Raw genomic sequence first — 24,392 nt, 5'->3', positions numbered from 1 at the left:
GCTAAGGAATGAAGAGGAACAGAAATTAATGATGACTCCAAAATAGCCAAGAGACTAAACCCATTTTCTAAATCTGTCCTTAACAAGAAAAATGGAGAAAATAGATGTGAACAAATGGTAGGTAATGAAACCTTAGGGAAGAGGGGGAAAAAGAGAATAAAATCTACTGAGAATAATCAAGACTGGAAAATATGAGCACATTGTCTAATCCCCAAGGCTAGGAGACACACAGCCCAGAGGCCAGAATGTTTACTCAGCGCTAAAATGACTTTTTAAAAGGCAACAGCTGACAAGGTTATAAGATAATTCTTAAGGTTCAGTCCATGGGATGCTAGAGAAGCTGAGCTACCTGAAATCAGAAAGAACACAGTCTTCAAAAAGAGGTTAGGGTTTTCAACTAAGAGAATTGCAAAGTACATATCACAAACATGCAGTGGGTCAGCAGATGAGGCACACAACCACATTATCTGGCCCTGGGTGGATCAGAATGTGGTCCACAAACAAACCGAACAGAAAGAAATGATCTGAGGTTGGAGGCATGAGCCATCTCAGAACCACAGGGCGTCTGGAGGAGACACACAAGTGGACAAGAAAAAGGAAATTCAATTTAGGAAGCTTGCAACCTGCCTCACGAGGGAACAAGGAGCAATTCCTTCACAGGGCCCCAGAAGAGGCAGGCGCCTGGGAGAGGGTATGAGGGGACTGGGGATTGACTTTCTTTGGAGACAGCAGATACAAGAGTGGAAACTGAGAAATATCCGTTGAAAATCTGGAGCTTGGTGGATTCTGCGGTGTAAAACACAGCTGGGGTTCAGTAACACATTTGGGGTTCAATAAAAGCAGGAAGGATCCATTTAAAAGGGAACTATGAAGACTCTAGTCAGTGTTATCACATGCCATAGGGGCTGGGATGCAGGAAGAATGCAGGGACGGAGGCACACCCATAGAAAAAGCACGGCTCAATTGACATAGGAGGTGTCAGATCTTGAAGTTGCATACACAGGCACAAAATTTCGGGATGTCAGAGTAGACTGAGCCTTGGAACTTACCTAATCTGGTCCACATCCCCACCTTTCCCATTCTGTAACAGGGTGTGCCACCTACAGTCATAATCCTGCCTGAAATGGGCCAGCGACACCCAGGGCTGGTGCAGCCCCATGCTCCCTGGAAATGGGGGAAATCGAAATCTGCCACTCCTGCATCAACACATCACAGCATGATTCATCTCCACCTGCTCGATCATCAGGCTCCATTCTCTATGCTGAATACCCACTCTGTGTAATCATCTGCTAATGACCCCTCTGAGTGCCAGCCACTAAGCTAAGGGGCATTGCCCAATTCACCCAGACCCTGCTAGACACCAGGTGCAAAGCAGGACATGGTTTCAGACACTCCCTTCGTGGTCTCCCATGGGCCTTCCCCTCCCTCTGCCCTTCATTTTGAGGAGCGCTGCTCTGAAGCCTACTGCCTCCCTCTTCTCCAGCTGGGTTCCTGAACTGACAACAGCCAAGGTTGACCTGAGTTGGCCTTGGCCAAGAGACGGTGGCGTCGAGGACAGGCACTGGAGCTCCAGAGGCAAGCAACCTGGAGGTGGCTTCTGGCTCTGCCACTTAGTAGGTATGAAACCTTAGGCAAGTCACTCAACCTCTCTGTGCCTCAAATTCCCCACCTGTAAAATGCAGACAACGGTGGCGTCCACTTGCTAATATGAGCATGAGCTGACACAGGAAGTGCAGAGAGGAATGCTGGGCCTTTAGTCAGGGCTTCACTAATGTCACGTCCCTGAGAGTCACTACATTGGAATAACTGCCCCTCCAGGAAGCTGAAGTGGGGGAGTACCATGAAATGAGTAAAACCGAAATAAATAGACGACAGCTTTCCTCTGGCTCTGCCCCTCAGTGGCCCCAGCTGTGTCCCAGATGCAAACTTTCTTCCAGGAACAATTTCCCAGAATGCGATGAGGTCAGGACTGGGCCATTTATAACACTGTCTCATCTTTGAGATGTGAAAACAGATCAAATGGGTTAAACAGCTTATCTGAGGTCACGGCATAAGGCCAAGAAAGAGCCAAAGGGATGTGCCAGATGTGGCCATCTAGCCCTGCTGTGGCCAGACAGTACCTCTAATGATTGACAGCCATCCCCACCAGCCCCTCCCACACTCGTGTGGACCCAAAGCCCAGCATCTTCCCTCCTGGCCACCACCCAGGCACATCGCTACATGTAGTCCTGACAGGGAGGTGGGGCTAGCCTCCCACATCATTCACTCTGTGAAAATCCTATTCCATGGACAAATTGCTCCATTTCCAAATGCTGTTCCCTTGGCAATGTTTTCAGTATACCCGATAGACAGGCTCAATGGCCTGTACCCATGAGCACATGTCCAAAGAGCTCCAGCAGGAAGTCCAGGGGGAAACGGCTGTGCACGCCCCCTGGTAAGCTGCAGCCCTGTGCCATAAGAAGGCTGTCCACAACCCCAAGCCCACCCTCCTCCAAGGCCGGGCCAGCTGTCACCTGCTCCATAAGACTGCCCAGCCACTCCCACCCATCTCAGGTCAGCAGCCTGCTCAGAGTCCTCCAGCGCCTTCTCTGCTGCCTCATGCTCGAAGACCCTGGAGAATGTCAGCCGTGTGTACACTGTGTCACCAACAACCCACAGCCGCTGACGAAGAACCACCTCTCACGTACCATTTACTTCCTTATACTTAAATTAGAAGACATTCCAAAGTATCCCTGTAATAATCTCTCTCTCATCCGTGTTGAGACCCTGTCGTGAGTAGGAGAGAAAATCGAGTGGCAGCTTAGACACCAAGTTTCATCCACCCCCAGCGGCCTGTCTACTCCGTTCACTGACTACAGCTGCTGTCATTTTTGGTTTATCTTTTCTTTTTTTAACCACAATAAAAGTTTATTTCTCTCTCACACTACGTGTCCACAGAAGGTCAGCTATGGCTTTGCTTCCATCATCTTCCCAGCAAGACTCTGGCTAATGGAGCAGCCTCCGTCTGGAAGAGCAATATCCTTTGCCCCGTGGCAGAGGGAAAAGAGGCATAGGCCCCACACAGGCTCTGAAAGCTTCTGCTAAGAACCAACAGGGGAGAAAGGGGAGGGTGGGGAGGGAGGGAGGGAGGGAGAAGTGAAAGATATACACAATTCAACCACTTAAAGTGTACAATTCAAAAGTTTTTCATACAGTCACAGAGCTGTGACTCAATTTTAGAATACTGCTGATCGATTTTAGAATGTTTTCATCATGATGATCAATTTTAGAATCAAATTGATCAATTTTAGATGATGATCAATTTTAGAATCTTTTCATCACCTCAAAGGAAAACCCCATATCCAGTATATTTCTAAGTTGTCTTAATGACTGTGGAGATTATAAGCTATGAAGGCATTCTTTTATTCCCATGAGAATATGGCACGTCATGTGTCACATCTGGAAACGTCTTCTTTTTAATTTTACTTTTGTAATGGGCATATGATCATTGTACGCAGTTATGGGGTACACAGTGATGATTCAATGCGTATACTGCATAGGGATCAGATCAGGGTAATTAGTATATCCATCATCTCAAACGTTATGCATTTCTCTGTGTTGGGGACATTCAGTATCCTCCTTCCAGCTATATGAAACTAGACATTATTGTTAACTATAGTTATCCACAGTGCTATAGAACACTGTGTCTACAGACATAGGACCCTGAACATGCCCAGTCTCATCTGGAATGGTATTTCCTAAAGGACCTAGGCCTACCAGATGTAAGCCATGTGTCTCAGTCACCACACACCTCTCTCCGGGACGTCCTTGGAAAGGGTTCTTAATCCAGAAACTAAGGGAAGTCTACAAGCCCCTGAAAATTTCCGAGAGATGGTGTATGTATGTGTGTATTGGCTTTTTATGAGGACAAAGTCCATAGCTTTCCTCTCATTCTCAAAAGATTTTTTAAAAAACTAGAAGCCCCTTCCTGGGCTCTGTCAAGGCCCCATATTCCCTAAATGGTAAGCTTTAAGGACAGGAACTATATCCTGTCTGCTGATAAATCCTCTGCAGCATGAAGCACTTTGGGGGAAAACATAGAAGACTTGATATATACTTCAACACATATGGTCTATTCAGGTGCATACCGAGAGGGTTATTGCCACGTTGTCATCTAAAGAATAATAACAGCAATAGCCACTAACATACACTGGGTTCTTGTTATGGGCCAGACATTCTCCTCAATGCTTCATTTACATTAACCCGTTCAATCTTGCTAACAACTCGATTATCCCCATTTTCCAAAAGAGGAGATTAAGGCACAGATACGTTAAGTAACTTGCCTGAGATATACAGATAGATGTGATAAAGCCAGAATTGAATATCAGGCCATGTGGTTCAAGAGCACATACTCCCAACTACTTATCAAAATAACCAACTGAGTGATGAGGGTTGGTCAGAGGCAATAGCTCCAGCAGGAGGTTTGATGGAAGCTCTGAGCAGGAAGATCTGCATGAGAAGGGAGCTCAAAGAGACGACCTACCTTCATTGTACATTTTTTTTTTTTTTTGAGACGGGGTTTCACTCATGTTACCCAGGCTGGAGTGCAATGGCACGATCTCGGCTCACCGCAACCTCCGCCTCCTGGGTTCAGGCAATTCTCCTGCCTCAGCCTCCTGAGTAGCTGGGATTACAGGCACGCACCACCATGCCCAGCTAATTTTTTGTATTTCTTTTAGAGATAGGGTTTCACCATGTTGACCAGGATGGTCTCGATCTCTTGACCTCGTGATCCACCTGCCTCGGCCTCCCAAAGTGCTGGGATTACAGGCGTTAGCCACTGCGCCCGGCCTTCATTGTACATTTTTTATCACATCTCAGCAGGGGGATGCTGCAATATGAACCCGTACTCTTTATATTTGTACAGTCCAATAATATAAGTGATTTGCATATAATATGCTCATAGGTCCCTTCTTTTAAACAGGACTGCAATGGTTTCTGCCCAACTTAGAAGTCTGAGCATCTCTGGCTAGATAGGACCCAAGGAAACTAGACAGGATATGTATGATGGGAAGAATGCCGCATGAAGCATACCAGGGCCCAGATTCTAGGCCTCGCTCAGCTCTTAGCTATGGGATCTTGGTCAGAATTCTTCTCCACGCAAGCCATTCCTCTCGTCATCCAGAAAATGATCAACTCAGACTAGAGTCACTCGTACGTGCAACTAACCACTTCCAGTCACTTGGCATATGGCAGGCATTGTCCTAGGCGCTGGAGACACAGCAGGGAAAAGTTCCCACTCCTCAGAAGTTTACATCCCAGTGCAGGAGACAGACTATCAACTCTTAAACAAATAGCTGAATGAGATACTTGCAGATGATCCGTAGTAATAAAGACAAAGGAAATGATTAAGCCACATGACAGAATAAAAAGTGATATATTTGTAAGGGGAAGAAAGGCCACAAAGTTTGGGCAGTCAGAGGAGACCTTGCTAAGAAAGTAGCATTTGAATGAATGATGAGAAGGGTCCAGCCATGCCAAGATCCAGGGCATGGTATTTTTCAGGGTCAGATGGGTCAACAGGGACAAAACTCCAACGTGGGGATAAACTTGGCACATTTAAGGGACTGAAAAGGCTTGTAAGGCTACAGCAGAGGGAACAAAGAGAAAAGTGCAAGGCAATTAGAGAGGGCGATAGAAGCAATACCCACATGAGGCCTGTGGCCATGGAAAGGGGCTTAGCTGCTATTGTAAGTAACGCAAGAAGTAATTGGGGGGCTTTAAGCAGCTGAGTGGCAGGATCGGATTTATGTGTTTAAAATATCACTCTGGCAACTGTGTTGACGATGAAATGTAGCAGACAAAAGTGGAGGCATGAAAAACCTAAGTTAGAAGGCTACTGTCACAGTGCCAGAGAAGGGGATGGTGACTTGGACCAAGACAATAGATATGAGGATGGAAGGAGGAGGAAGGCAGATGGATCCAAAATGTTTTAGGAATTTATTAAACTGAATGTCAGAAGAAGGGGGTGGGCAAGTAAAGGAAAGCGAAGCATCAAGAGTGTCTCCCAAGGTTTTGGCCTGAGCAATCTGATGGACGATATCACTTACAAAAACAAGAAGCCCTGAGGAAAGAGAGGTTTGGAGGGAGGGAGGGCTTGGTATGAAATCAGGAATCCCGTCCTGGCCAAGTGAAGGTTGACGCGTGACTCAGGCACGCAAGTAGGCAGTTTGAAACAGGAAGCTAAAGGGCAGGGATAGGAATACGAATTTGGGAGCTGGTTCTAAGGACCCTTCCAGGTTTCACTATCTATGATCCTATAAAATTGAAGACCAACATGGAGGGAGGAAGTCTTTAATAATACAAAAAATATATATTGAGTCTTTCACAGTGCATGGTTGTAAGCACTTTCCAGGCGTTGTCTTACTTAAGGCTAAGAACAATTCCATGAAACAGGAACTCTTACTTTCCTCTCAAAGCTCAGGGAAGTTCAATAGCTTGCCTAAGGTCAACAGCAGGAAGTGGAAGATCCAGGGTTTGAACCCAGGTCGTTCTATCTTCAAAGCCCATGCTCCTTATTGTCAGCTATCCAGCATTTCATGCTAAGTCACCCACAAAAAAAAACAAAAGAAGGAGACTTGTGGGGATGCAGTGAGGAGACCAGGGTACCAGCTGCCAATCCGGAGCTTGGGGAAAAGTCTCAGTGCAGAGGAAAGGGGGCAGGCAGAAAAGTGAAACTTTACCGAGGTAATATCTACACGTCCTCTTAAACTCAGAATCCGGGGTTATTTCAAGGAGAAAGAACATTGAGTCATCTATAATACATAATAAATCAATCTCACCATTTTTTCACCCCAATAATCTCAAGAGAAATGTATTACCTATGCAGTCAGCGTCCTGAAAGCGTAGGGACCCTGGTCCCTGCTTCTTCTCCTATCCGCCCAGCATATGTTGACTTCCTCTCCTTACAGACATAACACAGTTGATACAATCACGCCCAAATCAGGACATTCTCCATCTTCCACCCCACTCTGGCAGCTGATTCTTGCAGCTAAAGACTGAGTGCACATTGCTTCCAAAAGAAGGAGAAATAAGTTAGCCCAGCACCAGAGCTTTCTGGAAGAGAGGAAGAAATGGAACCCAAGAGAGGTCCCACCACAATCAACTCTAAGGGATTAAATAAATTCTTTCAGCTTGCTGGAATCTCACATTAAATCTTCTTGGAAATAAGTAGGCCATAGTGTAATGCTAAGAAATCTTTCATAATAAAGATATTCAGGTTGTAACATAACTGTCATTATAGGATTTGACCTGAATAAGAAGAGAAACTAAACAGAGCTTTCTCAACAGAGCTCTTTGAGGATGGATCGAGCTGAATCCCCAGGGGGAAAGAGCGGCTCTTTCACAGAACTTTAAAGATGCCCACCCCTCCTATAAGAAGTTCTTGCTGTGAAAACCAGAGAGACAAAACACTCCTGGGATGTAAAAAAGTACACGGACCTCAGATTCAAAGGATTTAGAGTCCACATCCTGACTGTTCCTCTAACTTACTGCGTAACCTCAGGAGAACTGCTTTGACTTCTGAGCTTCCATGTTTGCATCTATGAAATGGGGAGAGAGGAGCCCCAACTTACGGTTACTGTGAGGAGTGAGCTCATAGTTGCAAATGCACCGGGTACAGTCCTTGGCACACATCAAGTGCTCAACCAGTATTAGCCTTTCCTTATTCTTTACTGATACCAGCATTTTTTTATATTAAATTTGTATATTTAATGAGGTTGATTTCTCAATATGTAATGCTGTTTCATTTACAGGTCTCTTTTCATATGACAATATTATATGGATTCAGTTACTGATGGCTTTAGAATATGGTCAGGCAGAGCTTTTTCCCAACCCCACCCTTGCCGACTGTTCTTTTTACTGCCTTTCTTGGCTATTCGCAGCCTTTGAAGTTTGTGACAATTTAATCCAATTAGGGGTTAAAATTACATTAAATTTTCATAATAATATTTGGGGAAGTTAGACTCATGATACTGTCTTCCCATCTAAGAACCTCCTGTCATTTTCTGTTTGGATCTTACTTTTTTTTTATTTTTTATTTTTTTGGATACCAGCATTTTTATGTGGTTTTCTAAACATAGTAATGATTAGTAAAACTTAGTAACTTTTTAAATTGCTTCTGTGAAAAAACATTGCCTCTTCTGACCCATGGGGTATAGTGGAAAGATTCCTGGAAAGAGAATCAGAGGACTTAGGTGCAGGGCTACTTTTGCCGCTTACAAGTCAGACCCTCTCCGGGTCTACCGCCTGTACTGGAAAAAAGAGCTGCCTACCACACCCCTGCCCCCAGGATGGTCATGAGATAATGTACTGAAAAGCACTTTGAAAGCCATGAAGAGCTCTACAAATGAAAGGAAGTATCATTGTTTGAGTGCAACTCATAGACAGACATCTACGTTCTTCAGGTATGGGGATCCCAGACTGTGTAATCTAGTCTGGGTGAGCCATGCCACAGAAAACATGACCCATAAAGGGAAAGAGGGGCCGGCTGCAGAGGCAGGGCTCAGAGGACTCCAAGAACCTAGGTTCAATAACGCTGGTGGACGCGATCGGAACTCAGGTGAAGATAAAGAAAGCTGTCAGCTCATCAGTTGCAATTGCTTAGGTCCTCTCTGAAACTGACAGCATCGACAGAGAGGTGTACATACAGTCTAGAGCAAGCGGAGATAAATGGAGAGAATAAAGAACTTATCCGGATTTATTCAGCAGTGTACAGTGAAGAAAGACACTGCAGAGTAAGAGTATTCTGGTCACCAGAGAGGTGGGCTCCCCTGTGGGACAGAAATTCAACTTTTCCAGGACAAAGAAGGGGTCAGAATACCCACCAAGGTCACCTAACCCCTTCTCTTTGACTCCATCATCACCACCAGCAATAATAACAATAATTACTAACACTACTAGCGGCTGCCCTCTCTGAACGCTCACTGCTTGCTGCGCGCTGGGCTGAGAGCTGTGTGTGCCTCTTACTGTTTAATCTCAACCACATCCCGTCCCTAGAATTGACGCTAACATGAGGCCCACTTTTCAGATTAGCACATAGCTATTCCAACTGTCAATCTCAGAAATTCTTATCCTTAAAAACCCTTAATCCAAAGTCCTTAAGGTCAGAGAAGGGACACGAGGGTGGAGAGTATTCCCATCTCTCAAAAAAGGGTTTCCCTTGATGTATATTTGTCCATGTCTCCTTTCCCACGTTCTACAAAAGGTAGAGAAAACTGAAGCAATCAAGAGGAGATGATCAGTCACTCATAAACCACAAGTAGGGCCCCAGGGTTCTAATCTCCAGCCCACTTTGTAGCAGACAAGCTGACCAACATTTTGTCAATTCATTTTCTGGCATGAGGAAGAATTACACTGATTAACTCACCAGGAGCTTAGGGGCGGGAGACAGTTCAACCAATCAGAACAACCTGGACAATTTGACATCAGTACTGGGGCAATGATATCACTTCCTACTTCTAATTTTATGCAGAGGAGAGAAGAAAAGACTTCTCAGCCATCGCCCCCCCCCCAAAAAAAAAAAAAGCCGCCAAGCCAGGGATCGGCAATTAGTGTTGGAGTAAGTGATCATCTTGTGATTGCTCAGCTGGGGCCAGAAGACTTGTAAATGCATTTAGAGGACAGAAATAGATGTTGTGAGACATCAGAGAAACCTGGCTCATTTGCCAGGAGAAAATGTCCCAAAGCTGCTGGGAAATTTACTCAATTGGGATTTGATGTGTGTCTTCACAAATAACAAAAGTTAATAAATAAAACCCGTGGATGAAGCCAGTGCCTATGCCTCGTTCTACTGACTCATTTCTCCGTGAGCCCCAGGCTCCTCTGGGTGCCTCACTGTGCCTATCAGAGCCACTGGACTGGGTGCGGACTTTCCTGCACTAGGTTGAGCACCCCGACGTGCCCCTAATGCACAGCCAGACTCAAGCCGGGGGTGAGCTAATGGTCATCCATCCTTCTTGGTGATCCCCTGTAGCCAACAGCAAGTACTTTGGCAAGAGCTGGCCAATGTGTTCAGGAGAAAACAGGGCCCAAGGTCACGGGCAGGTTCACGGTATCCTTGGGTCCTACTCCAAAGGGGTCCCCCTACCCACAAAGCCTAGGAAATCTTGCCAACCTGCGCCAGCCTCTATTGCTGCCGCCACTCAGCTGACCCCAGACCATCCCAAAAGAGACACTGGATCACAGCTCTCTTCCAGGATCCTCAAGGGCAAGTCAAAGACATGCTCTGGTACAACCCACTTCAGAGACACCTGCAGCCCAGGATGCAACCCCACTCCCCATCCTGAGCCTGTAGAAACCTGCTGGGTCCCAAAGCCTCTCCATCTCCCTAAAAGCTGCAGGGACACCGTACCCTAGAAGGCTCTGGGGCCTGTGCACCCAGCCCCTGTCCTCAGAGAGAACAGGGTTTCTCCCACATCGACCGTGTCCTCCCCCAAATCTGACCTCGCACCACAAGCTGGCACTCTGTGGCACATTCTGCTCATGGAATTAGTTTCGTTTGGCCATGGAGTTGAAGGGTCTTGTTTTTAGTTGGCAGCATTTAAAACTTGAGTGGTTTTATGGAACCTCCAAGTCTCCTGGAAACAAGTCTGACCAGTCCCCACCTCCACGTGGCAGCAGTCAGCTGGAACTGATGACTGGTTGCATCTTTGGAGGGGACACGTGGCCCCACCTGGTCCACCATGGGCATTTGACTTTGTGACCTTTGTATGAATTGGTACGAAAAGGAAGACTTCTTAGATGTCCAAAGTGTTTGGGGTGTTTTACAGTGAAACTCAAACCCCCAATAAAATAAACACCTGGAACATCTGGTCCCAGGCCCTCCTCTGGTCCCAGCTATGCCTCCAGCTGCAAAGAACACACACCAGGAGACTCTCACCACAGAGGCTACCCTGGGGCAAGGGGCAACAGGCAAATTAGACAGTTGAAAGGGAGGTCTCAGTCCCCTGGAGCTGATACATCTGGCCCTGAGCAGTGGCCACAGAACCTGCTATTTCCAGCGGGAGAAAAGAAAGCTCTCACAAAGCAGAGGTGGCCATACTGATAAACAAATATTTATCAAGCACGCAGTATGCGCTTGGGAAAACACACAGAGCCCAGGGGCAAGGTCAGGCCCCCCCTGAAGAGCAAAAACAACTCCTCCACCAGGATTCACTGTCATCTCTTTCCCCTCCTCCCCTACCCCCCGCTTCCCACGGCTCTCCTGCCTGCTCTGCCCCTGCACGTGCGATTTCTCTCCAGCCCAGCTGCCCTTCCTTACCAAATGCAAAGTGCTCAGTCAGTGAAACTTTTAAGTGGCCACAGGAAAGACTAGGCCCAAGCACACCATTTCTCCACCTCCTCCCAAAAGGCCACAGACCCCTCCCCACCTGGTTCCTGCAGAGCCTCTGCTCTTAGGAAACATGCCCAGTGGATGTCCAAGATGGCCACCATTCTCGGAGTTGACCCAGACAACGAATACCTCTCTATGGGTGCAGCGGGTTGGCGCGTCCCCTAATCACTCACCCCAGGCTTCCCTTCATGCCCACCTTCTCCCCAGGAAATGGCAATCCTCAATTGAATACCAAAGTCTATCAGCCCAGAACTGGGCAGAGAGAGGAAGCATCAACTCTTGTGATTTTATCCCCACTAAAGAAAGGGGAGAGACAGGGTGAAGGAGGCACAGACAGGACCCCCCACCCATAACCATCTGACCTCCAGCTTGTCCCAAACAAAGCTGTGTGACCTTAGACAGGTGTCTCCACTTCTCTGAACTTTTTCCCATTGAACCCAGAATCTATTTAGGCATAACACTGGCTATTGGCCATGCTTCCTTTCTTCTTCCAACCCCCAATCCTAACACACATATACGCACTCTTATGGGCCTGCTTATGGTCTTAGAAGTGTAGCATTCACATTACATATGGGTGGAATTCCCTATCATTTAGATTCCCGAGTTTTATCATGAAAGTGAACAAACTTGGGTGTCAGGAGACTGACTCTCCCTCTAAGCCCTTTTGACAGGAACCTTAGAGATCATCAAATCCAAAACAATCATTTTAAGAGGCAAAAGTGGAGGCCCAAAAAAGTTCAAAAAGTTGCCCAAGAGCCCCCGGAGGCAAAGCCAGATCTAGGCCTCAGGTCTGTGGCTTCACTGCCCTCAGAGTCCCTGCCATGTGCCCCCCATCCCAGAAGCCCAGCTCTACTCACATGTAACGCAAGTGGGGGTTCTTGGCAAAGGCTCTGGGCTGAATGCTCCGAAGTCCTGAGTTCTTGATGGTCCTAGGCAGAGCGAAAAAGAGATTCAGCAGAGCTCAAGTGGCAGAGGGATGTCTTTTCTGGGCTGAGGCTGGGGAGGGTGAGGCCAAGACTGGCCCCGCAGCCGCCCTGTGGGTCATCCGCCCTCTTCATTGCTACTCATCACTGGTGACCTGCTGGGGATGCTCAGTGAAAGCATCTGGGCTCACACGCCCCAGGGCCCTGTGTGAGGCTGGAATGTCAGGGGCACTGGCGGCTGCCCTCCACCCATCCTGGCCAGTGGGTAAGGACCAGGGCCTCTGCTGGTCCAGCAATGGCAGGGCTGCAGCTCTGTTTGTTTCTGTCCCTCTCCCCACTCCAGGTCCTCACAGTCTCTAACACTGACATCCAAGGGAGGAGGTAGCTGGGAAATCTCATACTCCAGGGGGTTCATCAGTCAAGCATAAGGCTGGGGAAAGGGCACTTGCCCACCGTGCCTGGCTCCCAGGCCTGCCTGGAAACCCTGCCTTCGAGATGGGACTTCACACAACCCCCTTGCCTCACTAGACTAGGAAAAAATGAGGGGGTGTGAGCAGATGGCCTTTGAAGCCTCTGGTGTCTCCTAAGTGTGTTCCCGATTCTACCAAAAGAGGACTCATGGAGGGAAATCGCCGATGGCAGCCTCGCTGTGCCCCTCACTCCACCCCAGAAGGCAGACCAGGTGACACCCACCCCTTCCACAGGGAAAGGCCTCTCTGTGGCCGGGTGTACTCACAGCTTTTGGAGTCCGGTGTAGAGCTCCATGTCTACGGCGTTGAGCGTGTGGAGACTGCGCCAGTTCTCTATGTGTCTGCAGGGGAGGGGGAAAGGTTAGGGTCAGGCAGAGGCAACAGAAATGGGGCTGGCTTTGGAGCCACAGAGACCTGGGCTTGAATCCCAGATGTGCTAACTGAGAGCCAAATTGAGAGTCAGGCTTTTTGCCAACTCACTATCTCTGAGCCTCAGTTTCTTCTTCTGCATGCTGAGGTTCACACTGTCTGCCTGATGGGGTTGGTGCGAGAATTAACTGAATTCATGGGTTCCAAGTGCCTGGCCCATGGATTGCATTGAATGTCTCCCCGTCAGTTCAAAAAAGATACTATTTAAAGACGTGAAGTTCAATCTCCCTGCTTGCCTTCCTAACCCAGTTTTCCTCTGTTCCATTTCTTTCTTCTTCCTATTCAGAATTTCCTAAGGACTGGCCCTTGTTTTCCTTAGTTCTTGCCCATAAAGACAAATGACATGGCTTTATAAAAGGAGGGGGTGGCTGGCCAGTGGGCATAGCCAAGGAGGGACACACCTACTTCCAGCATCACCAGGGTCTAGACCCTGGAAGACCCCTTTGGGTGACCACAGCTCAATCCCTCCTGGAGCTCAAGAAAACCAATGGCTTGATTTGATGGAGCTGACTCCAGAGAATGGGGGCCACCTAAGGATCCTGGAGGCACTAGGGTGTCAAGAACGGGAGCCTGGCGCTGGAGGACACAAACTCTAGCTTCATTCAAGACTTCAGGACCCAACAACTCTGAGCCAGTGCTTCCACCTCTCTGGGCCTCCCACGTCTTCATTTGTAAAAGAGGAGAGTTATACTGAATTAGCAGTTTCTCCCCTTTCCATCGCAAAGATCTCCTTTTAGAATTTCGCCCCAAGAGATCCCACATTTAAGGAGGTTTATGTCTAGCAAGCACACGACATCTATTAAGCACTAATTAATTCATCTTCTTGGATTTATTAATCAGAGATATAAATCACTGTTAACAGAGCTTCTTATCAACGGACACAAACCCATGCTAACTCATTCAGTGCATAAATTCCAGCTCAAAGCAAAGAAACTCAACATTCTGTCGACATGAGAAGGTTTGTCATGGATATGGATGTGATTTCTGGATTTATCATTTTTATATTGACCAAATGCCAGAAACAAACATCCTTCATTACTGCTTTTGGGGTTCCCAGGTTGAGCACCATTAGGCTATTATCAAGGCCCTTGCAGCTCTGAAGGTGTATGAAAGATGCTCATTCACACACACCTGTGATCCCAAGGAGCACCAAAGGATCTCGGGAAAAGGCCTTCCACTGCTCACCCCATCCTCCTAGGATTTTACTCTCATCAGTGGCCATGAAGTCTGAGTACCATCTTAGTGAAGAGTGCAGAGAGGTGACAGCTCATCCTGGGACAGAACTAGCTCAGGCACGCTCTGGCCAGGAAAGTGACAGCCACCTTCCCCAGACGTCTCCTCCCCGGCACCACCACACCCGCAGCTCTGCCATCTGCCACTAAGTCGAGTCAGAGCCAGCAAGGCAGCAGGACTATGGCTGCCAGGGCCTCTGGAAACATTTCAGAGCCACACGGTGACAAGGTATGCTGAGAACCTGTTTTGTACCACATTCTCTCAAAGTCCCTGCTGAGCAGCCAGAGACACTGGCACCTGCCAGGGACATGGACCAGGTGGCCAGGTTGGTGCTGGATTCCAACACCAAAGTCTTCTCCCTGGAAGCCTTATAGCCCCAGGGCAGTTTGGGTGGTCTGGTCCCACCATGGCAGGAAACCTGGCAACATTTCAGATGAAAAGAACGCGCCAGAGGAGTAGAACTATCTGTGTCACCAGGTCGCCCAGTGTATTCCCGGGGCTTTGTAAATTACCAAGTAGATCACCATGATTGTACAGAATACTCCCCATTCATGGGAGCCCAGCTTCCTCCAAGGATCTGCTCCCAACAAGCGACTTTGATCAAATTGTTTAAATCAATGAAATCATTTTTCTCAGCCCACGTTAGAATCCCATAAATGTGTTGTTACGGTTGTCAGTCATCGCCATGTTCTAAAGCCTTACCCTTCTGAACCCTCGTGGCTTATGCCCACAATTGACCCCTCCCTGACTTACGCACGCACTGAGATACGGCAGAGAAATGAATGAACTCCTTGATCCAAAGAGTCCTCTGGCAAGTAGAATAATGGTCCCCCTACCTCCTCTGTTGGGTAGCTCTGAGTTTTCCTAAATCAGGGAAGAGCATTTTTATAGCCACAGTGCAGCAGTGTGGGTGGGAGTCAGGGTTCCACACCAGTCGTCACCAAGCTACACCCCGCTGCCTGCTTTCCTGCAGCCCCAGAGTTAAAAATAGCGTTTACATTTTTAAAAATCAAAAGAGGAATTATATTTTGTAGCACATGAAAACTACACGAAATTCAAATGTCCATGTTTATACCCGTTCATTTTCTGTTACCTATAGCTAACGGCAAGCTACAGTGACCAAGCTGAATAGTTGCTACAGAGGCCATATGGCCTGCACAGCCTGAAATATTTACTCTCTGGCCCTTTATGGAAAACAGCTGCTGACTCCTGCCCTAGAGGCTGATGGTCAGGATGCATATCCTGGCCCCATCAGTACTCTTATCTACATGACCCTGTCCAGGTTCCTTCTTCTGTCTGTGTCTCAGTTTTCTCATCTGTTAAATGGGACAATAAAATAACTGCCTCCTAAGAATGATGTGAAGATCAAAAGACTGTGGTAAAAAAAGCAAACCCCTTTGCAGTGTGGAGCACATGTAAGTCCTCCGGCAGAGCTGGCTGTGCTGAGTACTTTCCTCCCATGCCTTACAGAAACTGAGCAGTCTTGTTCTCAGTTTTCAAGCTAAAAATGGCATCGGGCTTCTGCTGGAAGTTGTCATTTCTCAGCAATCATTGATAAAAACCCCATGTGGCAGAATGTGGAGGGGTAAGAAACCTGTCATTCATGACCTCCAGGAAAAACTGTTTCCGCAGTTTATACACAGGTTCAAGGAATGCATAGACACCATGTCAGAGCAAGTTCTGAGGAAGAGCAGGAGGGTGAAGGTGAGGCCCTGGCATTTCTGGATGGCATCAGCTGGGTGGCTGCCAAGTTTGCCTATAACTCACTACTTGGTACCCAACCAGGAGGGTCAGGGTTGTGACTCTGCTGGCTGGTGTGTGTGTGACATTAGGGAGACCACCATTTTCACTGAAAAAGGTAGACTCTAAAAAATAGATTAAAAAAATAAAAGAGCAGGTTCGGTTTGCTGTTGTGAACGCCAAGTGAGCACCTCAACCTAGCACAATTATACATGGCTTCTCCTTTTTAGTGATTTTTCTGGGCTCTCCAGGTTGTTTTCATTGAGCATTGTGTTGTCATTTGAAAATCAATCAATACCACCTGCAATCCCAGCACTTAGGAAGGCCGAGGTGGGCGGATCATTTGAGGTCAGGAGTTCGAGACCAGCCTGGCCAATATGGGGAAACCCCATCTCTACTGAAAATATACGAATTAGCCAGGCGTGGTGGAATGCGCTTGTATTCCCAGTTACTCGGGAGGCTGAGGCAGGAGAATCACTGGAACCCAGGAGGCAGAGGCTGCAGTGAGCTCAGATCATGCCACTGCACTCCAGCCTGGGTAACATAGTGAGACTCTGTCTCAAAAAAAANAAAAAAAAAAAAAAAAAAAAAAAAAAAAAAAAAAAAAAAAAAAAAAAAAAAAAAAAAAAAAAAAAAAAAAAAAAAAAAAAAAGCAATACCTATTCATTTCTAGAGGAAGCCCAGGCACCTCAACCCTGTGCGGGCCAGTGACTGGTTGACCCATTCCAGGACCACAGGCTGGACCAGCTCATTCCTGCCCGGACACCTTACAAACCCACCCCCACTGTGGAGGAAAGGAATTTGGAGCAATGCCCAAGGGACGATGCAATTCTGCAAAGTGCACGGTGGTGGTGGCCCCCACGGGAACCTGCAGCCCTGCTCTCAATCTGGGCGTCCCTGCTTCGATCAGAAACAGACAGTGGAAGGAGGAGAGAGGGCAAAGGGGCAGCACATCAGCTGAGCACTCCTACTTCAAACAAATGACCTCCGCTTTAGCCTCCTCATACAGCGGTGCTCAGAGGGAGGTAATTTTGCCACCCAGCAGACACTTGATGGTATCTGGACACATCTGTGGTTGCCACAGCTGGGGAAAGAGAGGAACAATGGCTTACAGTGGGTAGACATTAGAGATGCTGCTGAACATCCCATAATGCACTGGGCAGCCCCCACCACTAAGAATCGTCAGCCCCAAATGCCCACAGCACCAGGACTGAGAAACTCTGCTTTATTATACAAAGCTTCTGCCTACCAGGGCTGTTAAAGCAAGAGTCTCATAGGTTAAAACAACATCAATTTTGAAGATGACCGCTTTGCAGCAGACACTACCAGGCCTCAGGCCAATACAAAAAAGACTGCCTCTAGGTCCCTGAGTCCAGGTGAGAGAAAAAAGTGGCAAGCCACGGCTCCCAGGACCCTCTCAAGTCATAGGAACTTCTTGACAAGAAACGAAGGGTGTGCTGGCCTGCTGGACCATGGTCCAACCCCGGCTACACATTCCAGAAGCAAAAGTGGTCTCTTCTCATCATCGCTGGCTGGAACCTGCTGGCCAAGAGCCTTTTCTCTCCACTCCAAGTTCCTCTCCTGGATTTCTCATGCCTCTTCATTCCACAGAAATGTGAAATGCTCCATTCAGAAAATCTGTTCAATGCCCCTCTCCTACCCTCCCACCACTGCCCTTGCATTCCACAGAACCGCTGCTCTGCCAAGAGCTAGTGGGCACCACTTTTCCAGAGAGAGGGAGGCAGTGGGGCACGATACATGATGACATTGTATTGTGACGACTCTCCACAGCCGGAGTTGGGCTTAGGGCAGGAACTCACAGACTTCAACGAGGTCAAGGTAGACCCCTGGGATCAAGATCTCATGATGCTGTCAGGTGGGCTTGGAAGGGGAAATGGAGTCAGGGAATGGCTCTCCAGAAATACTAGAAAATCCATCTGAAATCTAGCCACTCTCGGTGACTCACAACAGCAACACCAGGTCCCAGAGACCCAGGACCACAGAGAGCTGCTTCATAGCCATTTTTATAATGGGACATGGCATAAATTAAATATTAATTGATACATTCATGGGGAGTACAAACATCCTTTGTGCTAGAATAAATTAGATTGTACTTTTCTTTTTTGAGACAGAGTCTCGCTCTGTCACCCAGGCTGGAGGGTAGTGGTGCAGTCTTGGCTCACTGCAACCATGCCTAGCTAATTTTTGTATTTTTAGTAAAGACGAGGTTTCACCATCTTGGTCAGTCTGGTCTTGAACTCCTGACCTCATGATCCACCGATCTGTCTCGGCCTCCCAAAGTGTTGGGATTACAGGCATGAGTCTCCATGCCCGGACTTTTTTTTTTTTTTCTTTAAGATGGAGTTGCACTCTTATTACCCAGGCTGGGCAACAAGAAACTGAAACCTCTGCCTCCCAGGTTCAAGCAATTCTTGCCTCAGCCTCCCGAATAGCTGGGATTACAGGCATGCACCACCACACCCAGCTAATTTTGTATTTTTAGTAGAGGCAGGGTTTCTCCACGTGGGGCAGGCTGGTCTTGACCTCAGGTGATCCACCCGCCTCAGACTCCCAAAGTGTTGGGATTACAGGTGTGAGCCACTGCGACCGGCCAGATTATACTTTTGTACCCCCATTTTCTCTTCCTCCTTCTGTTTTGCTTGGGCCAACATGAAATGAAATGGCAATCTCCAAGCATCCAAAAATTGGATGGTACAGAATGTGTGGTCCATATTTTAATTAAAAACACGTCATGTGGATATGTTTAAGAATTGTTTATACCTTCCATATTTAATGTTTCATGTTCACTCCTTCTATGCAGAAAAGTGTAAAACTCAAAGACGTCCGCCACCGTCTAACCCCACAGGACTAAGGTGACTGGAGTCCACCACAGGGACAAGGCACCCTTTACCTAGCTGAACTTCCCTGGGCGCTTGGCAAGACAGGGACTTGGTTGATGGGGCATCCTTCCTTTCTCCACGGGAAGCAGGCCCAGTTTTGCCTCATTTTTCTAAGCTTTTCCGGCTCCTCTCTTGTGGTCAGACTGCCGTGATCCTCACTATGACTTCTCAGTGTTATTTTTTGTTTTTGTTTTTTTTTTTGAGACGGAGTTTCGCTCTTGTTACCCAGGCTGGAGTGCAATGGCGTGATCTCGGCTCACCGCAACCTCCGCCTCCTGGGTTCAGGCAATTCTCCTGCCTCAGCCTCCTGAGTCGCTGGGATTACAGGCACGCGCCACCATGTCCAGCTAATTTTTTGTATTTTTAGTAGAGACAGGGTTTCACCATGTTGACCTGGATGGTCTCAATCTCTTGACCTCGTGATCCACCCCCCTCGGCCTCCCAGAGTGCTGGGATTACAGGCTTGAGCCACCACGCCCGGCCCTCTCAGTGTTATTAATGAGCTCTTCTTCATAACCAAATTTTCCAGACAACTAAATTTAAATGCAAAACCCTTTGCATTTTCAACTTCTTTGCTGGGCGTTTCTTTTTTCCGCCTAAAATGCGTTACACACGTCCTTGCCTTTTTAAGCAGAGTAGACAGGTCACGATTGACATTTTCTTGATGACCTTACAACAACACGACCAACCTCATGAGTCTGCCAGGCTGTGGCACAGCAAAACCCTCAGAAGCTCCTGAAGGATGCAGAATTGGTAGCCCTACTACAAATGGCCCTACCCTGATAGGATTTCTAATTCCAGTGGTTACTGTATCCATTTTAACTATTTTCTGGCACTTTCTTTGCTATTAGGCTGCAGGCCATCACCTCTTGAGCAGCTGTCCCCAGGGTCCCTCCTCCCTCCCAAATGTGCTGTGCCCCGTCTCCTCTGCAGCCTTTTGGAGCCCAATGGGTAGGAGCTGACACCTGGAAGCAGGCTGACCTAGAGATGACACAAGCACTAGCACCGGAAGCCGATGCGCTGAGGCCAGTTACCAGAGCTTCTCCAGCCCTCAGTTAACTCCGTAGCAAATCTAGTTGTGGTGAGGGTTAGAGGAGGAATTCCTATGTCCTCGATCCAGTGGGGATGCATGGCACTAGCGGAAAAAATAGCTGGTTCCATTTGTATTGTTAGAAATGCATGTTAAGTATAAATAGGATCTAAGGGAATATGAAAAAATTCACACACACGTACGTTCACACGCATACAGGTAGGTAGATATTTGCCCTGGTTTTCATGTTTCATCTCTGCTCACTGCAGACTCTGCCTCCCAGGTTCAAGCAATTCTTGTGCCTCAGTCTCCCGTGTATCTGGGACTACAGGCATGTGCCACCATGCCTGGCTCATTTTTGTATTTTTAGTAGAGACGAGGTTACACCATGCTGGCCAGGCTGGTTTCGGACTCCTGGCCTCAAACAATCTGCCTGCCTGGGCCTCCGGATGTTTTTTATATATGAGTACTCTACTCCTTCAACACAGAGTTCAAAAGCTTCAAAAACAATAAGATTGCATACAGCTGTCCCTTCTCTCCAGCAAGTCCCTGCAGAAGCTAGTCTGGAATTCCATTTCCTAACAAGTCGGCATTGGAGCACACACATGCATGAGTGCCCGTGTGCACACACGCACAATGTGCCGTGCATTTGACTCCGAAGCCTTGTAGGGCAATGAGGAAATTGATTTGTTATCCAGGCATATTGTGTCTAGTGATCCAGACAGCAGCATTAGCTTTCAATTATCTGATATGTTTCGCATTATAAACAAACCGTCTGGAGCAACAGCTCCACGGTGCTAAAGCATCAAGGGGGCTGGGGAGGAGCTGCATCAGATCACGCCAGCCAAGTCACCTGGCTCTCCCTCCCTTGACAGCTGTTGTAGGGGCAGTGTACTAGATGCCTAGGGAGCCAGACTCAAGAGCCCCAGGGAGCCAGGATGGGGACAGTGGCTTGTGCTGGTGACCCCAGTGTGGCAGCATGTTAGCACGCAAGCCTACAAGCAGCTGTGCGCCAAGGACCACAGTGAACCAGCCCCGCATCGGGGACCCCCCCCACGGGACCACAGAAAGGGACATTCAGATCATGCAGTGAACAGATGGAAGACGACAGCATCTGTGCTGGCTTCCTGATCAATTCCAAAGCATTGTGCCAGGAACGAGGAACGTTTCTGCACCCACCTGTGTTCTGCAGGTGCAAAGATGCTGTGTCTCCTAACAGGAAAAGATCAAGGACACACTTTCCCTGCTACCCCATTAAGAAAAGGCCTCACTCCCAGGAGTGAGATTTCACCTGGGAGCCAGCCAGTCTGCTGGGGAGTCCAGGCCACTATGGCTGGACCCCAGCCTGTGACCCTCCTACCCTACCCCTCCCCAGCCTACCTGCTTTTCTCTATTTTCACTGTGGCTGCCTGGGCCGGCACAGGATGGCAACCAAGTATCAATGCTCCAGGTAGCCACCGCCTATTCTAACCCGGAGAACAAGCATCCCCTCCTACCTGGCCTCCCCGCCTTCCCTCTTCTCCAACAATCTGTGCTATTGCAAACCTTCTCCCCTGCGTAAAACCCCCCAATGGCCTCCCTCGGCTATGACAGTAAAATCCAGTGAAGTCGCTGGGAAGCCACCCACAAGGTCCTGCACAAGCTGGCCACCAGATTCTTCTAGGGCTCCTTCTCTGAATACACTCCTCTTGTTTTGCAGGCTCCGGCCACACTGTCTTGCCTCTGGTCTTTAAACATTCCAGGCTTATTCCCAACCGGACCTCCTACATGAAACACTCATCCCTGGCTTCTTTCGATCCCTCAGGTCTCCACTCAAAAATCATCTTATCACAGAAGCCTGTCCTGACCTCCCCGTGTTAGCAGCCCCCGTGCTTCCCCCTCGTTTCTCTCTGGCACAAACTCCTGTTTATGTCCTTCACTGCCCTTAATAACCATGTATAATTGTCTTATTAGATTATTTGATTATGTGTTTGTCATCAGTATCTCTACATTAGAACCATAATACATGAGAACAGAGATTCTATCTGTCTTACTCACCCCCAGAATCTCAAATCGGGCTACCCCTGGGAAGCCATCCAGAGTGGTGCTATGTAGCCACCCAGATGCCCACCTCCCTGCCAGAGGACCTCCAAACACAGCCCTCACCCTGGCCTCCTGAGCAGCCCAGAGCCCTGGTCTGGCCCTACAGGCACCGTGAACTTGATCTCTGGGGAGGGTTGTGGCCCCAAGCATACCACTGAACATCCCACCCGGGGACAGGCATGCTGGGGGCATCACTGCAGGACCCAGCAGCAAGAAGAAGGTGATCTCAGAGGTCTCAAGGGCCCCATATCCACAGCTCCCTCCCAGGCCCAGGTCTCAGCCTGATGCCCACTGTCAGGGCCAGGAGTGGGGAAGTAGGAGGATCCCCGGTACCAGACAAGGAGGAAGCAGAAATGCCCTTGGCACCTGGGCACACGTTTTCCACCTGTTCCCTTCCTTCATGACTATGGCCTTCACCAAAGCGTGAGTTTTCTAAGGGTAGGGCCAGGAGGCTGTGGCTCCAGTGTTGTGCAAAAAGTGACACCTAGGTGAATACATGAATGAATCCCCAAAGGGATCAATGTCAGACGTGAAGCATTTAGCCCTCAGCTCCCTGTGCGGACTTCCTTCCCGGCATCAGCCTCTCCCGCCTTCTCCAGAACGCATTTATTTTTGCTCCTCCTCTTCTCTACCCTCAACTCTCTCTCTGCTCAATTTTTCCATCAACATACAAACATGTTCTAGCCCATCCGCAAAAAAAAAACAAAAGCCTCCTTGTCTCCATGTCCCCCTCCACCTACCAACTCATGTCTCTGCACCGCTTTATGGCAAATGGTTCAAAAGAATCATCTACACCTGCAGGCCCTGCTTCCTGGCCTCCCTTTGATTGTCCATCCCAGTTTGCCTTCTGCTCCTCCACTCTACTGACACCAACTGTCAAGGTCACCAGTGATTTTTATGTCGGCAAATCCAGTCCCTTTTCTCTGTCACCCATTATTCAATCTCTGGACAGCATGTTACCCAATTAATCACTCTCTCTTCCTTGAAACATTCTTTCCTCCTGGGCTTCCTTGAATGCACTCTCTCCTGGGTAGTTTTCTACTCTCTGGATATTCTTTCTTAGGCTCGTTTGCTGATGTTGTATTCTTTGTCTGATCCCTAAGTGTTGGAGTCTCCCAGGGAGCCCGGGGCTCCTCTTTTCACTTCCTCTCTCACAAGCCAAGGTGATCTCCCCAAGTGCCTGGCTGTGAATGCCATCCTTGCGCTGACAGCACTCAAATGTGCATCTCCAGCAGGACTTTCCCTGAACTCCAGATGTGTAGCTGACATCTTAGCGGATCCAACATCAGCCCCTGCTTTCCTTCCAAGGAGCTGTCTCCACGTCAGTAAGTGGCACTGGTATCACGGAGTTGTCCCAGCCAAAACCCGTCACTGATTCAACCCTTCAGCTCTCTCCACTTCTTGCCAGATCCACTATTATCACCCGAGTCCAGGGCGCCACCGCCTTTCACAAAGATCCCTGCCTCCACAACATGACCACTGTTTCCACTGCGATTAAAATCTGTCCTCCACACGGAAACCTTAATGAATTATTTGGAACATAAATTTAATCATGCCCTCCAACAAAACAAAAACGGAAAACCTCTAGTGGCTTCTCCTGCACTTGCACTTGGGGGACAATTCAGACTCTACTGTGACCAGCAAGGTCCTTTCCGAGGCAATGTACGCCATTCCCTCCTCAGCGCAAACTCCCTCCCTCTTTATTCAGCTGACTTCAGCCTCACCGGTCTCCTCTCAGGACCTTTACATTTATTTCTCCCTCAGGCAAGATGCCAGCTTCAGGATTCTTCCGAAATGTCACTTCTTCAGAGAACCCTTCCCTACCAACCTAGCTAGGGCCATTCTCTGAGCCTTCCTCTAGATCAACGGTGCTCCAGCTCAAGTCAGGGACAGATTGTGCCCCCCAGGCTTGGATTGTCTGGAGACATCAGCTTTGATTGTCACTACTGGGGAGATCCCACTGGTATCTAGTGGGAAGAAGCCATTGTATTAATCTCCTACAATGCACAAGACAGCCCCCACTCCCAACAGAGAATTATCCATTCCAAAATATCAGTAGCACTAAGGTTGGGAAATGATGCTCTAGATATTCCCTTTATTATCATTCATCAAAATCTCTGATTACGTCACCTTTATGTTCACTTGTTTATTGTGTCTCTCTGTTAATGCAATGCAGGCTCCCTGAAGGCAGGCAACCTGTCTTATTCACTATCC

General features: G+C 48.2%; 1 protein-coding gene across 10 annotated transcripts in view; it reads right to left on the bottom strand.

Annotated features, from left to right (window-relative positions):
• The window catches only part of NTRK3 (neurotrophic receptor tyrosine kinase 3), a 391,402-nt gene that overhangs the window by 303,852 nt on the left and 63,158 nt on the right, over positions 1 to 24,392 (bottom strand). For all 10 annotated transcript variants that reach the window (XM_037730502.1, XM_017506139.2, XM_017506138.2 and 7 more), the window contains 2 exons: positions 13,031 to 13,105; positions 12,229 to 12,300 (listed from right to left, as the gene is read on the bottom strand). In XM_037730502.1, the coding sequence (XP_037586430.1) occupies positions 12,229 to 12,300; positions 13,031 to 13,105 (147 nt within the window). The remainder of the gene's footprint in view (positions 1 to 12,228; positions 12,301 to 13,030; positions 13,106 to 24,392) is intronic.

This window comes from Cebus imitator, unplaced genomic scaffold (genome assembly GCF_001604975.1).
Source record: "Cebus imitator isolate Cc_AM_T3 unplaced genomic scaffold, Cebus_imitator-1.0 Scaffold348, whole genome shotgun sequence".
NCBI lineage: Eukaryota > Metazoa > Chordata > Mammalia > Primates > Cebidae > Cebus > Cebus imitator.
Note: the sequence above shows the minus strand (reverse complement) of the source record. Positions and strands in the feature narration are given on the sequence as shown.